The 16,350-nt window shown below is 41.9% G+C and overlaps 1 protein-coding gene and 1 long non-coding RNA gene across 10 annotated transcripts in view; one reads left to right on the top strand and one right to left on the bottom strand.

Moving 5' to 3' along the window:
- Positions 1-5,825: 5,825 nt before the first annotated feature.
- Positions 5,826-16,350, bottom strand: part of LOC106966547 (uncharacterized) — a 94,370-nt gene continuing 83,845 nt past the window's right edge. For 3 of the 9 annotated variants that reach the window (XR_003426695.2, XR_008295921.1, XM_053216398.1), the window contains 2 exons: positions 7,180-7,478; positions 5,826-6,094 (listed from right to left, as the gene is read on the bottom strand). Coding sequence is in view for 1 of the 9 variants with exons in the window: in XM_053216398.1 (XP_053072373.1) it covers positions 5,868-6,094; positions 7,180-7,478 (526 nt within the window). In the remaining 8 variants the exon portion in view is untranslated. Of the gene's footprint in view, positions 6,095-7,179; positions 7,479-14,374; positions 14,660-16,350 lie in introns of those variants that run through there. The other 6 variants (XR_008295919.1, XR_008295920.1, XR_008295923.1 and 3 more) reach the window with 4 other exon arrangements.
- The window catches only part of LOC128314370 (uncharacterized), a 32,851-nt gene continuing 31,896 nt past the window's right edge, over positions 15,396-16,350 (top strand). Inside the window, exon 1 of the long non-coding RNA XR_008295929.1 lies at positions 15,396-15,860. This is a non-coding gene — a long non-coding RNA (uncharacterized LOC128314370). The remainder of the gene's footprint in view (positions 15,861-16,350) is intronic.

The following is a 16,350-nucleotide window of genomic DNA, read 5'->3' as shown; positions in this document are numbered from 1 at the left end:
GTCATGATCCCATGGTTTGTGGGACCGAGCCCTGCATCAGGCTCTGTGCTGACAGCACAGATCCTCCCTGGGATTCTCTCTCTCTCTCCATCTCTTCGCCCCTCCTCTGTCTGTGCTTTGTCTCCCTCAAAATAAATAAATAAACTTAAAAAAAGAAAGAAAGAAAATTGGGGTAAGATAAAAAGTATGAGAGGTTTCATTGAGGGAAAAGAAGCCTTTGTTATTTAAGTCAGAAACAACAAAAAATGTATTAAGGAACAGGAAAAATAGTTTAAAAATAGATTTAAAAAAATATCGTTACTTGGGTGACTCAGTGTCAGTCTGCCTGGAATTTATTAATGTATTGAATACATTTTTTTAATGTTTATTTATTTCTGAGAGAGAGAGAGAGAGAGAGACAGAGCACGAGCAGGGGAGGGGCAGAGAGAGAGGGAGACACAGAATCCCAAGCAGGCTCCAGGCTCTGAGCTGTCAGCACAGTGGGGCTCGAACCCACAAACCATGAGATCATGACCTGAGCTGAAGTTGGACGCTTACCCAGCTGAGCCCCCAGGCGCCCTTGAATACATTTTTATTGAGCTCTTACTACGTGCCAGGGATTATTCTGGGCCATGGGCACCCAGCAGCGAATGGAAACCACCAAGCCCCTGCCACTATAGAGCTGACATTCTGATTTGTTTAGGGGAATGAGAATGGAAATGCTTTAGCGAAATAGAAATCACTGCCTGGAAGCTTTATTTTACCAGAGCCCCATGGGATGGAATTTACCTCCTGACTCCTTACCACCACATTTGAAACATGAGATGTGATATAAATGGGTTATAGTGATAGAGTGTATTAAACATGCTATATTGACAAGATATGTTAAAACTACTAAGGGTTCAGGGGTGCCTGGGGGCACAGTTAAACATCCGACTCTTGATTTCAGTTCAGGTCATGATCTCACAGTTCACGAGATCGAGCCCTGTGTTGGGCTCCACACTGAACTTGAAGCCTGCCTGGGATCCTCTCTCTGTGTCTCCGTCTGTCTCTCTCCCTCTCTCTCCTTTGCCCTCTGTCCTTCCCCTACTCTCTCTCTCAAAATAAATAAATAAATAAAAAAATTTTTTTTAAATTAAAAAGAAAACTACTAAGCATTCAAATTTGAAGTGAGTTGGCAAGTCTAGAAGCAAATCTTGTCTCTAATCTTTTCACTGTTTACTCCGTTGTTTTATTCCTGTTTCCCGGAAGAGGAGACATTTCTTCTGTCAACCTTGGGTGATTTCTGGCAAGAATAAGAACTCTGACTTGGGGATTAGCAATGAAGACGGCGGGCCCACTGGGCAAGCAGGTCCACTCTGCCGAAACTGCATCTGTTCACCGTAAGTATAGAGGCTGGGGCCAGTCAGCATTTGCTTTGTCATGGTGCCTGGAAAAGTTTTATCTTACAAGCTGTATTCAGTCATCGTGTGTATAGTTCACACACCATTAATAAGAAGACTCATTTCACCACTGAAATAATATTATCTGTGAGTCTGAGAGAACACAGGTCACTTAGATGAGCATCTTCCAGTAGTGAAGTAGGATCACAGATGTCTTCTATTTCCTGTTTTCATGGCCTAAAATCCCAGCCTCCGAATGCTCCCGCCTGGAGGTGATGGAGCAGGAACAATAAAAAGGAAATCTGTGATGTCCCCTCCTTATATGTTTGTTTCTTGATCTTCGCTATAGCTCTGGGGATGCCATTAAAAATACATTTCGGTAATGTTTATTCAGAAAGATGGTGCCGCCCTCTGTGCCTTTTAGCAGCATGTATTTTCCAGAAAGACTGTGACAATAGGTTGATGGCCTTATGATTTATTTTCCGAACGGGGACACTCTTGAGTGAAAGGGGAGCCATTAATTAAGCCAGGACGATAGACATAAACTAGGATGCATGGTCATCCTTGCCATAGGGAATGTAGGAGGCAATGTCACGTTTTGGCACCACTGTGTTCCAGAACAGTCTCTGAGCATGGGGTGCTCAGATGAGGAAAAGGTTTATAGTATTGATTAATACATATTGGATGCTGTCCTGTGTAATGGCACTTAGTTGTTGCAATAACCATTTGAGGTAGATAGTTTTCTCCCCTGCTTATAACACAAAACACAGTAGGTGCACCTGGGTGGCTCAATCAGTTAAGCTTCTGAATCTTGGTTTCGGCTCAGGTCATGACCTCGTGGTTCATGAGTTTGAGCCCCGCATCGGGCTCTACGCTGACAGCACAGAACTTGCTTGGGATTCTCTCTCACACTCTTTGCCCCTCTCGGTTGCTCTCTTTCTCTCAAAATAAATAAACTTTAAAAATTAAAAAAAATAAATAAAAGAACACAATAAAACTCAGTTTAATCATGGCGGGGTGACATTTTAAACAGTTTGAAGTGACAGAAGCCATTGTTTGAGCTTTGCCAATAGCTTTTTTAGTGGTAGAGATCTCTACATCTCCTGGGTAGAGGTGATCTGTACTCCAGCAAGAACCTTTTGATCAATTGGTTTACATGTGGCAAGGTCAGGTGATTGGGTCCCCTTTGTTCTGGAGGAAGGGAGGAATTTTTTGTGCTTAGACAAGGTGGTTCTCTCAAATACCTTAGTTATGGAGGAATCAAAAACCAATCATAGGGGAAGAAGTGGAAATTTGAGTAGCATAGGTGTTGTGGACTCTCAAAAATCACTGACTCGGAGCATCTATTTTCCCCACCTTCCAGAACCTATTTCCCTGCATCTTTTGACAACGTTTGAGAACTGCAGAAAAGTGGCAACACTCAATATCTCTTCAATTAGATTCACCAGTTTGTAACATTTTGCCACATTTGCTTTACATCTTATTTGTTTGTTTGTTTGTTTGTTTATTTATTTTGCCATTTAAGAGTAAGTTGTGAAATAGAAGACATCCAAGTTGGTAAGGAAGAAGTAAAACTTTCACTATTTGCAGATGACATGATATTCTATATAGAAAAACCCTAACGACTCCACCAAAATACTACTAGAACTGATAATTGAGTAAAGTCACAGGATACAAAATCAATGTGCAGAAATCTGTTGCATTTCTATACATTAATAACGAAGCAGCAGAAAGAGAAATTAAGAAAATCCCATTTACAATTGCACCAAAAATTATAAGATACTTAGGAATGCAGCTTGTAACCAAAGAGGTGAAAGACCTGAACTCTGAAAACTACAAAGCATTAATGAAAGAAATTGAAGACGACACAAAGAAATGGAAAGACATTCCATGCTCATGGATTGGAAGAACAAATGTTGTAAAAATGTCTATCCTACCCAAAGCAATCTACAGATTTAATGCAATCCTTTTTGCGTTAAAATTATCCATTTTGATAAATGTCAATAGCATTTTTCACTGAGCTAGCACCAAAAATCCTGAAGTTTATATGGAACCACAAAATAGCCAAAGCAATTTTGAAAAAGAAAAGCAAAGCTGGAGGTAACACAATTCCAGACTTCAAGTTACATTACAAAGCTATAGTAATCAAAACAGTATGCTACAGGCACAAAACAATATGGTACTGGCACAAAAATAGACACATAGATCAATGGAATAGAATAGAATACCCAGAAATAAACCCATAAATATATGGCCAATTAATCTTTGATAAAGCAGGGAAGACTATCCAATGGTAAAAAGTCTCTTCAACAAGAGTGTTGGGAAAACTGGACAGCTACATGCAAAAGAATGAAACGACCATGTTCTTACACCATATGTAAAAGTAAATTCGTAATCGATTCAAGACCTGTGAGACCTGAAACCATACAAATTCTTGAAGAGAGCACAGTCAGTAAGGTCTCTGATATAGGCCATAACAACATTTTTCTAGATTAGTCTCCTGAGGCAAGGGAAATAAAAGCAAAAATAAAATATAGGGACTACATCAAAATAAAACACTTCTGCACAGCGAAGGAAACAACCAACAAAGCTAAAAACAATCAACAAAACTAAAACCTATTTTCCCAACAGAATGGGAGAAGATATTTCTGACAAAGGCTTTGTATCCAAAATATATAAAAAACTTGTAAAACTCTACACCCAAAAAACAAGTAATCCAATTAAAAAATGGGCAGAAGAGGGGTGCCTGGGTGGCTCAGTCGGCTAAGTGTCCAACTTTGACTCAGGTCATTATCTCGCAGCTCATGAGTTCAAGTCCCATGTCGGGCTTTCTGCTGTCAGCACAGAGTCTGCTTCAGATCCTGTGCCTCCTCCTCTTTCTGCCCCTCTCCAGATTGTTCTCTCTCTCTCTCATAATAAATAAATAAAAACTTTTAAAAAAAGGCCAGAAGACACGAACAGACATTTCTTCCAAGAAGACACCCAGATGGCCAGCAGACACATGAAAAGATGCTCAGCATCACTCATCATCAGGGAAATGTGAATCAAAACTACAATGAGATATCACCTCACACTGTCAGAAGGGCTAAAATCAAAATACAGGAAACAACAGGTTCTGGCGAGGATGTAGAGAAAAAGGACCTTCTTGCCTGATTGATGGGAATGAAACCTGATGCAGCCACTGTGGAAAACAGTATGGAGTTTTCTTTAAAACTTTTCTTTAGAAGTTAAAAATTGAAGTGCCCTACAATCCAATAATTGCACTACACGGTATTTACCCCCAAAACACAAAAACTAATTCAGAGGGATACATGCAGCCCTATGTTTATAGCAGCATTATTTACAATAGCCAAATAATGGAAGCAGCCCATGTCCATCAACAGATGAGTGGATAAAGAATTGGTTTATATACACAATGGGATATTATTCAGCCATAAAAAATGAAGTCTTGCCATTTATAATGACATGAATGGAGCTTGAGAGTGAAATAAGTCAGAGAAAGACAAGTACCATATGATTTCACTCATATGTGGAATTTAAGAAACAAAACAAATGAGCAAAGGAAAAAGAGAGAGAGAGAGAGAGACAAGCCAAGAAACAGACTCTTAACTACTGAGAACAAATTATGGTTACCAGAGGGGAGGTGGGGGGCGCGGGAGTAAAACAGGTGATGGGGATTAAGGAGTGTACTTGTAATGTATGGAATTGTTGAATCACTATTGTACGCCTGAAACTAATATAACACTATATGTTAACTATACTGGAATTTAAAAAAAGTTGCAAATGTCACCTCCCCGCCAACTTCTATGAAGGACATTCTTCTAAATAACCACAAATCCATGATCACACTCAAGGAATCAAACGCTGACACAATAATATTATCTAATACACACACCATATTCACAGTTTCTCAGCCTTACAAATGATAAGTTATTACAGCTGTTTCTTTTTTTCAATCCAACTGAGAATCTCATATTTCCTTTATTTCTTATATATCTTTAATCTCTTTTAATTTAGCAGAGTTGTCTTATTTTACTTTGTTTTGTTTGCTTTTGGTCTTTTGTTGACACGGATATTTTTGAAGAGTCAAGACCATCTGACTTGTAGAATATTCCATAATCTGGATTTATCCGAATGCTTTCTCGTGATTAGATTCATGGACCCCTTCTGTTTTGAAGTTCAACATCACCTCTGATGCACTGGAGACTTTAACCAAGTCCCCTGCCAGAGAAGACTCCAACACTTCCCTCTCCACGTAGAGATTCACTAGATGAGAAAAGGGAATCTGAGGCAATGACTCAGGCTTAACAACCAGGTTTAGAGGATGGTTAGTTATTTTTGTAGTGTGTGTGTGTGGAGGGGGTGGGGGTGTGATGAATATCAGATTGAGAGAATAAAGAGGAGGAAGTGGAGAAGGGGAAAGAAAAGAAAACTAACAAGGTGTTTTGGTATTGTTTTTTTTGTTTTTGTTTTTGAAACCAACATTTTATTGAGCTCTCCTACCTCTCAGAAATCTATCCCAGCAGATTTTCTCTTTGCCATGGGCATCACAGACATGGGGGTGCGGCCAGCACTCCCCCGATGCCCACCTATGGCCCATCTGGGAGGGGAAGGCTCCTTCCCGGGACGGGCCACCGCATGTACGATGCGGGGCCAGGAGAGCAGGCCCAGCGAGGCCTTGGTGCCGGCAGTTAACCAGTAACGACCCCAGAGGTATGATGAATTCATTTCTCCTACAAAAAGAAAAAAAAAAACCTAGTATGAAACCTCAGTAGTGTTCCAGCACTCAGAGTTTAAATATTAAAAAGGGATCATCAGAAAACAGTTAAGAAAGACAACAAAACCAACTGAGGCCACCTCCCGGTGGGGGGGGGGGGGCGGTGCAGAGGCCAGCCCTGCACCCTCCCACCCTCACCCCACACTGAGCAGCAGCAGGTGTCACTGGAGAAGGTGGAGCCCCAAACCTAGCAGCAGCAACAGCAGCAGCAGGGACAGCGCCAGCCAGTGACCTGGGTTGGGGGACAATTGTGGGATCAAGGGGACGGGGTAGGTGGCGAGAGGTGAGGACTTCAGCCTTGAACAGGTGTGCTCATTCTGCAATGCCTCCTATGCTCGCTCTGTGGACGCAGGGGTGAGCCCCGAGTGGCTGGGAGTGGGGTGGGCCGAACGACTCAGGGAAGGTGGAGAACACAGGAGCACCCACTCCTAACTGAAGAGGTCTGGAACAAGTTGACCAGAAAGAGGGGCACAGGTGGGGCGGGGCAATGGCCCCGAGGACAGGGCAGAGGAGGAGAAGTCAGCCCACCCAGGCTGTGACTCGTCTCCTGGGGACTCGGAGGGAGGAATGAAGAGTGGTCAGGAGAGGTGCTCAGGGGAGGAGGCACCTGCTGGGTAGATGAGGGAGGAAGCACCCATGTCTGCCAGACGAAGGCGCTCCTGGCAGAAGGAGAGGCATGAGCACAAGTGGCGAAGCAGGCAAACACGCTCAAGAATTCAAGCATGGAGTCAGTAAACCAGGTGTCTCAAAGCCAAAGGCCTCTGGGACCAGGCACAAGCAGAAAAGTGGGGAAGCAAGCATGACAAGACAATAGGGAGTAGTGGGGCCTGTGGCACTCAGAGAGGATATGCCCTAGGGAGTATCACCCCATGCAGGAGGGTAAGTCAAGGTCATGAAATCTCAAGGCTTCTTTACCCTGTCCCTGATAGGGGCAGGAATCTCCAGATCCTTATGTTCTCCCTGAGATTAGTGAGACCATCCGAGAAACTTCTAAGAGCACCTGTCAGGCCTGTCTGCTTGTGGGTGAAGGCCAGGCTGTACCTGGCCAGCCCGGGCAGCTCGCCGATGTGGGACAGCATCCACCTGACTTCCATCTTGTCCCCGATGAAGGCTGCCACATGGCCATGTCGTCGGGTTTGTTGCTGTTAGGGGAGGGCCCAGGACATAGGAACTCCATGAGATCGGTCATGCCAGGAAGGTCCAGAATTTCTGGGCTATGCTCTTGCAGGAAGGTGCTCAAAATGACGGCGCTGGAGAGGGGTACTTCCAGAGACATTTCTTCTCTCGCGTCAGAGGTGGTGGTGGTGGTGCCAGTGGTGGAGCCGGGAGGCATGTTGTCTCTAAAGAGAAAAATATGTAGTAGAAAGAGCAGTCATGGTGGTAGAGAATGGAGACATATGGTGTACAAATTAATTTTTCCAGCTTTTTTCTCTTTAAGGCAATTATAAAGCAGAACAGCTCTTTGGGCTAATAGACCCCTAATGTTCTATGATTTATTAGAATAATTAGAAAAGGAGATAAAACCCTTTTGAGATAGGAAGTTGGAAACTCACATTTTTGAAAACGTGATTTTTTTTTTATTACCTAAGATAATGAAGCAGGACATGTCATTATATACATAGCTTATCCGTTGCCATATAACTAGTAAATGGCAGAACCAAATTTCAGACCCAGGATTGTCTTGTTTGCTCCTGTTCTTTCTGCCATAGTTCATTTTCTCTCAAAAGAATCTCTCATGGGATGGATAGGTTGTTGTGATTCTTTGCAGTACCATGGAAAAATAAAATGTCTTTCCCACTGGTATGGAAAACTGCAGTTCTACCCTTATAGCCTTTCATAAATATGAAATTCCGTATGAGTGAAATGGAGCCTGTGTCCACGCTTCTAAGTCAATCTATTTCTTCTTTCAGAAAACTTTCATGTGATATTGGAATTATGAAGAATTTGGTTTGGGGTGCCTGGGTGGCTCAGTTGCATGAGCGTCTGACTCTTGATTTTGGCTCAGGTCGTGATCCCAGGGTCATGGTATAACCACATATTGGGCTTTGCTCTGAGCATGGAGCCCGCTTGAGATAGGTAGACAGATGGATGGATGGATGGATGGATGGATGAATAGATAGATAGATAGATAGATAGATACATACATACATACATACATACATACATAACATTTGGTTGGAATGTATTAAACACTTGGGAAAGCCCACGGCAGCTGTGTTAGCCTTAAGGGATACTCCCGTCTTTGGGAAGGCCTAGGTTTGGCCTCTCACCAGATTTGTTTGCAGGTGCTTTGTAATTCTGTACACACAACAAGTACTTCGACTTCCCCATTGTGAGAGCTGGCAGATGAAAGCTCGGGAAGGACTGTGAAGTAAAGATGATGTATCTGTGCAAACAACAAAAACTCAGCAATGAATGATGTTGGAATTCTGGCAGTGATGCTGCAGTAAACCATGATCACAGTCATGGAAAACCAGAGTTAACGTTCAACGAAGAAAGCATATGGTGTCATTTCTTATGCCCTGTCTATTATGCCTACCCCACCCCCACCCTACCTATTCATAGTCTGGGATTCTTTCTAACTTGATACTTGTGCAAAATTTCCTCCATTTGTTTTGCAACTATAGAAGATAGTGTAGCTTCCCAAAATTCATATAGACCCCTGTCTTGTGAAGAAGCAACACTCCAAATAAACTTTATAATAAGAGGTTTGCAGGGGTGACAGGGGGTTCAGTCAGTTCAGCATCCGACTCTTGATTTCAGCTCAAGTCATGATCTCGTGGTTCATGAGTTCAAGCCCTGCATTGGGCTCTGAATTGATAGCGAGAAACGTGCTTGGGATTCTCTCTCTCTCTCTTCCTCTCTCTCTGCCTGCCCCCTGCTCACTCGCTCTCTCTCTCTGTCTCTCAAAATAATTTTTCAAAAAAGAAGTAAAATGTTGGAGAGGGTAGCAATGACAAGGGACAGGGAGGTATGGGTGATAGAGAAGAAGTGACAAATGCACTTTCTGAGGAGATGTGAAAATGGCGCTAGGTTGGGGAGGTGAAAATGGCGCTAAGTTGGGGAGGCCAAGTTGTACGGTGAAGCTGATGGCACACAGTCATTGTTCTGGAGAAAAGGCTTTTGCTATGGGTTTCTTTACAGAGGCCAATGTCTCAGCTTCAGTTTCAGGAAATCCCAAAACAGGAAATAAGATGTTGCAAGCTTTGGGCTTTGGGGACAGACTCATGAGAGTGATAAATTTCAACAACCTAAAAATTGCTCGGTGACTTCTTGGCTTCTGAGGACATGTAGCCGAGCCAAGGTGAAGCCACCCTTCCTCCCCTCCCACCCCTCATGTGCAGCTGGCTCAAGTGCCCTCAGTCTTCATAAACACAACCACATTCTTCAGCTCTACACCGGACCTCCCCTCAAGTCACACAATCCCTCAGCAAACTAAGGGTCATTCATGAAGGGCCCAGAAAACAAGGAGAAAACAACTCCCGATCCATGTGGCATAGAAAGAATCTGTTTTGGTGGGAACAGGAGGGGGACTGGTGTGGAATTCGGGGTTTAAACAGTCTGATCTCAGCACTGGCAGCCTCTGAAATGACCTTGGAAAAGACCTTGCGTCAATTCCATCAGAACCTCCGGACAAAATACGTGAGTTCAGCCAAACATTTGAATGTTTCCGACGTTTGCCTGTTTGCCATCATACAGGGGATGGTCTTCACTGCACTGGGATTCAGTGTGACTCTCAGGAAGGCTGTTCTGAAGGGATCCTACCCCACCCCCTTCCCTCCTTTTCCAACACCCTGCAAATTATGCGGGAACATTGGACATGGCAGATATATCGAGCTATTGTCTGACTCACGTCTCACCTAGAACATGGTAGCATTGGATTTAGATTAATTTGGACCTGACTAGAGTGACACTAGAGACTGGGAACCTGAATGTGTCCACCAGGATTTACAAATCTTTTAAAATGTTCTCATGTGTGCTTGCGGCTTCCCAATTAGGCAGAGAACTTGGTGTCAGGCTGTGCACGGCTTCTCCTGTGTTTACATGTGTCACATATTTCTTCGGGGCACTGCCCAGTGGGGTAATTGATTAATCTAAGGCAGCCATTAATTGTTTGATGTCTGTTCTATAGAAGGATTGGAGATGGTCTCAGGGCAAATATAATTTGAGAATAGCCAGGGGTGAGTGACAGCATCACTGTTCTCTCATCTCCCACTGACTCCAGACATTCAAAGTGAGCTTGGCAATTATCTAAGAAAGAAAGGAGCGACATGTGGTTTTTTCCCAACGGGGGATTTCATTGTCCATTTGGGTCCTTTGTTTACTGCGTCTCAAAGAAACCATGACAACCATATTTGTCTCTATTTCCTCTCCCTAGATGCTTTTGGCTCCATCTGTTCGATATTCACCAATGAAGTCAACTTTTCATCTCTTTCTTCATTATATGTGGAAGTGTACTTAGGTGAGTTCCTTTTTTTTAAAGTAAAAGAAAAGAAAAATTTAAAGGTGGTGCTTGACTGGATGTATTGTTAAACACCTTCTCTACACTTCCTCCTTCTTAACTTCCACTGGCGTGTGACATGCTCATTTATTTGACTTGCCAGAAGGTGTGGGTTGCAATGTGCAGAGATGGGCCATCCCAGGAAAACAAAACAAAATAAACCCCCCTGCTCTGTAGGTATATGTTTGTGTGATGAAAAATGCCTCCTCTATATTCATATCGATGTCTAACTTTATTCCTCTCTACTAACAAAATCTCAGGCAGTGGCAGCGAGGAACAGCTCTCTCCTTCTTCAGAAGGTGGTTTTGTCTTCTTGTTAAGGCTTTTTACGAGTTTGTACGGTCATGTGGCTCTTCGACGGGTGTGGAACACAGAAAGCGGTAACTAAGAGGAAGAAATATGGGGCCCGGCTTGAATGGGACACCAAAGAGACTTCTTTTGGTGGTGTAGGGTGACCTTTCACAGTTGTGAAAGTTCCCCTGTTACAACTGAGTAGCCCCAGACAGAAGTACCCCAGGCTCAGGACTCCTGGCTGTGTCTAACTTTGCTTTTGCTGTTAACTACCTTTGTGATCTCTAACAAACCATAGTACCTCAATATGGCCTCCACTTCCTTCATTCGTAAGGTGAAGTAGTATTAGGTGACATATAAGCCTCCAAAGAGCCTTTAAATGATCCTGTTCTGTTTCATGGCTAAACGGTAACAGGGGCTAATGATTTTGCTAGTTTTCTTCTCATACCCCTCGTGTATAATTCTAGCCTCAGACTTCTTCGTGTCACATTCTATAGCCCCTCTCGTCTATCCTGTCCACTTCACGTTTTCAACTATCGTTCATATACTTGTGACTTAAACCATTAAACATTTTTATGCTCCATTATAGTTACATAAAATACAGTGCACCCATTTCAAGTTCAGTGAGTTATTTGGAATGTATATACAGCCATGTATCCACCACCACAATCAAGATATAGAACATTGATGGCAGCCTAATGAATCCCCTAGTTCTCTTTTGCATTCAACCCTCCCCCATTCCTGGCCCTACAACATCGCTAATCTGCTTTCTGACACCAAACGTTTTGTTTTCATCTTTAAAGCCATGCTTCTAATTGCGATCAGATATGCATGTTCAGCTACCCACTGGGAAATATGATTTAGATGCATCACAGGGCCCTTGACCTTTATAAAATGGAAATCAAGATCTTTCCCCATAAATCTAATCACCAAAAGTGTACATCTGAGAATCAGCTATGTTCCTTCCTTGCCTTCTCTCTCTGTATTCATCCATCCCACTTAGGAATCCACTCCCTTAGTGTATTCTCATCTATCCCTTCCTTCTGTCACTGTTTCAGGTTAAGCCGTCACTAACCACAGTCTAGTCTTGTTCCGAAGCTCCACGGATCTCTTCTAAGGTCATGCCCCACATCCCTCTACCACCTAGCTCAGATTACCTTTGTGTAACCTTTCTCCAATATATTTATATGGTGTAAACTTTATAGTCCACTCACTTCAGGGCCTTTCAATAAAATCTTTCTCTTGTAAATCAAATACTCCCTAGCTTAATATCCTTTAATAGCCACTCATCCCCTTTGGGATATAGACTCTGGTATAACCCTTACCGGACTTTTCAGTTTCACCTCTTACTTCCTCATTAGCATGCCCTGTGCTCTGCTAAACCACACTAACTATATGTTGCCTGAACACTCCATGTTTTCTTCATACCTATACATCTTGAATAGAGTGTTTTATTTCCTCTGCCTGGAATATCAGCTTGATGAATCCCTATTTATCATTCGAGTCTCAGCTCAAATGATTTCCTCAGTGACGCTTTCTTGAATACTCTCAAAGGCTGTTAGTTATTCTCTCTTCTTTCATTACACAATGTACATTTCTCCTTTATAATCACCAAGATTACACTCCAACGTGGAAAAGGAGGGGGCAATACAACTCATTCCCCAGAGTCGACTTAACAGGTTGCTAGGTTGAGCTCATGTGTACATACTCACATTTGTGCACATACACACACACTGATAGAGAATGAGGAAGAATACTTTGATAGTCTTTGACTTTTGGTTCAAGTTCTACCTTCTAGCTCAGTAAGAGTTTTAATGAAGGGTTGTAGCTTTATGAGTGACTCTCCTCCACATTTCATAGGTTCTCGGTTTCGTTCACTGGTCTGCAACTCACTATGTTTATTGTCTTCCATTCCCTACTCGGGGTCCTGCTTCCTCTGCAGGTGTACATCCTTGAGCACCGTCAAGTCCTCTGCTGGATGCCATCCCAGGTGGAGGGAAAGAGACCTTCCCAATGTTCTAGGCTATCTAGCATCTGCAATATCGTAGGCATGTTCTTTCTGTAGATTGTCTTGCTAAAATATCATGTCTCCTATTATCTTCTTTTATCCTAGTCTGGTATGCTCCTACATCATGAGGAAAAAATTTAGATAGGAAACACCTCTCCTGTAATGTTTATAAAAGGACTTACTATATTGTAATTTTTATGATCTATTTACATGTTTGCCTCTTATAGACTGAGTTTCTTGGAGATCAGATAGTGGGTTTTTTTTTTCCCCTCTAGTGCCCAGCATAATGAATGAATGAATGAATCTTATGATGAACTTGGATCCTGCCTATATTTCTGTTATAAGACTAATGATTTTATGTTAAGTAGCATGTTCTGCCTTAAAAAAATTCTCACGAGCAAATGAAAATGTGTTTGAATATCTAGAACTGTTTGAATTGGAAACCTTTCCATTTAAAATTAGCAACAAGCATAGGCAATATTTTGATATTGATACCTCTAATTCAGTGCATTATATTTTAAAGTAGAAATTAAAGCCAAGCTTGCATAATTAATTTGTATACTTAATTTGCCAAGTCTTATTGCTGTTGGTAGACTTGTAGATATATAAGATCAAGCAGTATTTGAAGAACTTATGGTATGTTAAAAGATAAGAAAATAAACTGAGAAAATGCAACTGAATAATATACACTTTTTTCTTTAGCATGTTCGAGAGGAAGCTAAGTGTCAGCTCAGAGTGCTGATTGCAGAGATCAAGGTGGGGTTGTTTGTTTTCCTCAGGGAGTATAAGAGCCTGGATGGGTTCTCTTGTTTCTTCTGTGCAGAAGGTGACAGGCCCAGGAGAAGAAACATCTGGAAATCAGCGGCTTTTGATAAATGTCTGTTGAAGAATAGGTTGTGTGGTTAAGTGTCAGAAAGTTGGGTAAAATAGTCAAGAAGTCTTTTGGAGATACGGATACTTCAAAATGCCTACAGCGTGCGGTAATTTCAGATCATTTGAAGAGATAATGCTCCCTAGCCAAGGGCTAAGATCTCTTGGAAATTTTCTCTGACTAACCTGTCTCATGATGGCTCTTTGCTTGCTTTGTGTAACTATAACATTCATGTGGGCTGTCTAATATTCTCTATGTTTCTATGATATATGACTATATGATACTGTAGGATATTCCCAAATTGTATTTCACCTACTAGATTATCTTGTCCTAGGGGGTCATGTCCTTTTTTTGCATTCTCTCTAGCTCAGTATATATCTACTATGTTCTAAACATTTTTACATATGGCTATGATGTGATTTGGGTCTTAGAACAATTTTGTAAACTGAAAATATTGTCATTCTGATTTTTGCAGATGGAAACACAGATGTAGAGTGTCAAGTAACTTATACAAATTTACACAGCAAGCAAGTGGCAGAGTCCAGATTTAGATTAAAGTTCATGACCATTCCTCAGTATACTTTTCTAAAGACACAGAATTATTCTGAAAAGAGTACTGAGATGTCCTTTAGCCGATAAAATAAAATAAAGAGACAGCTTTTTTTTTTTTTTGTCATGGAATTAGTGTGTTTTTCATATCATCTGAATGTTACGTCCATTCTATGTTGGTCATTCATGGAATGTGTAATCCAAGGTTCTGCTTTGAACTGGTACTTGGTAGAGATGGGTTCATGGGCTGACAGTGTGAACCCAACGCTCATATGAGAGACCATGATGCTCGTCTGTTGATCTGGAAGTTTAGCCAAAACAGTAAGGTAAGTTCACCAGAAAGGAAATGTAGCTCACAATTAAGCAATGTGAATGCCTCTCACAGAGTTTTCTCTTTTCCTTTCCCCTGCGCTGAGGGGTGGGCTATTATTTTTAAATGCAACAAATACCACGTTCTGTAATTGCTCATTCTATCATCTTTTCTCTTTTCATTCTTCACTGTTCCTCCTGCCATCTTGATGACATCTCCTTCAGGCACTCACAAATTTCATCCCTCGAAAATGGAATGTAAAAGCCCATTAAACTATTGCCACACGTGGCAATTAATTGCCAGAAGAAAGTCACCCAGAACCTTGATCTCAGACCTGTCCTTTGAATGATGTAAATCCAACTTATCTCACTCTGAAGCTTCTTTGAATTTTAGTGTCTCCATCACCGTATGGTAACACTGCTCCCTTCTTCAGGGTAATTTAATAAAAAGATGGAATCACCCCATATGCATTTTTAATTGCATCTCTTTGGATAAAATAGGTTGATGTCAGAAGAGTCTTCTTTCCTGAACTAACTGCAGATGTGTTTTTAATACAAACTGTATCAGTCTATAAGAAAGCTAACAGAAAAGCTCTAACAGGAAGCTCATGAAAAATAGTCCCTGTCGGCCAACTCATGAGTCCCAATTGCATTAAACAATTTCACATTAAATCTTTATTTTGATGGTTTTTATTCAGCTTATTCATGCCTCGGACCCATATAGGGTGTCACAGTTATAAAAATGTCATAAAATAAGGCCACGAATGAAATTATCTTTAGGTATGAAATAACTTATTCATAGATGAAGGTAGATTGTATTGCTAGCTTTTACTGAGCAAGGGATTTGCAGATTGTCTCTGGGATAATTTGGTAACTGCTATCTTGGGTTGTTTTCTGTCCTTTGGATGTGTGTCTATAGTCTCTAAAACTCTTTCGATTTTAGCTGGAACATCCACTCTCGTGGCTCCAAAGCAGAGCTAATCTGCTTTTCTGCTTCACAACCTTCATCTGTGTTTTTGTTTTGCCTCAGCAAGTGAAGGAAAAAGATCAGGGCATGAATCTCTCACTCCATTAGAAGGATGCATTTCCACTTTCATCCAATTAGCTGCTGTAATTTGAAGCTTTGGGGGCCTGCTGATAAGGTGGGAGGCTGGCAGAAGCAAGGCCCGCAGAAAGCTTTCCGAGGGCACACAGTGAGTTGTTATCAAGAGTTTCACTGGAAAGATCAAGTATCAGGCCTGCTCACCCCAGCCTGATCCGCCAATCCTCATATATATTCATTAACCATCGATATGTGGTTACTCAGCAAGGTTACATGAGCCTTCACACACAGGTTCTGTAAGGTCTGAAGGCACACGGAACCAAAGCAGCCAGCGATTGGTTCAAATTTCTAGCATAGCTTGTTCTCAGGGGCAAAGGGTTTAAGCAGCTATCTTCACCCCCTCATTAGGTATTTATATATTTTAAAGTTCATTTGTTTATTTTTGGGAGAGAGATTGTGAGTGTACAAGACAGGGAGGGGCATAGGGAGAGAGAGAGAGAGAGAGAGAGAGAGAGAGAGAGAGAGAGAGAGAATCCCAAGTGGGCTCCATGCTGTCAGTGCAGAGCCCGATGTGGGGTTCAAACCTAAGTAGGGTGAGATCATGACCTGAGCCGAAATCAAGAGTCCGATGCTCAACCCAC

Source organism: Acinonyx jubatus, chromosome B1, assembly GCF_027475565.1.
Source record: "Acinonyx jubatus isolate Ajub_Pintada_27869175 chromosome B1, VMU_Ajub_asm_v1.0, whole genome shotgun sequence".
Lineage (NCBI taxonomy): Eukaryota > Metazoa > Chordata > Mammalia > Carnivora > Felidae > Acinonyx > Acinonyx jubatus.
The sequence above is the reverse complement of the archived record's forward strand: the minus strand, read 5'-3'. Positions and strand labels throughout refer to the sequence as shown.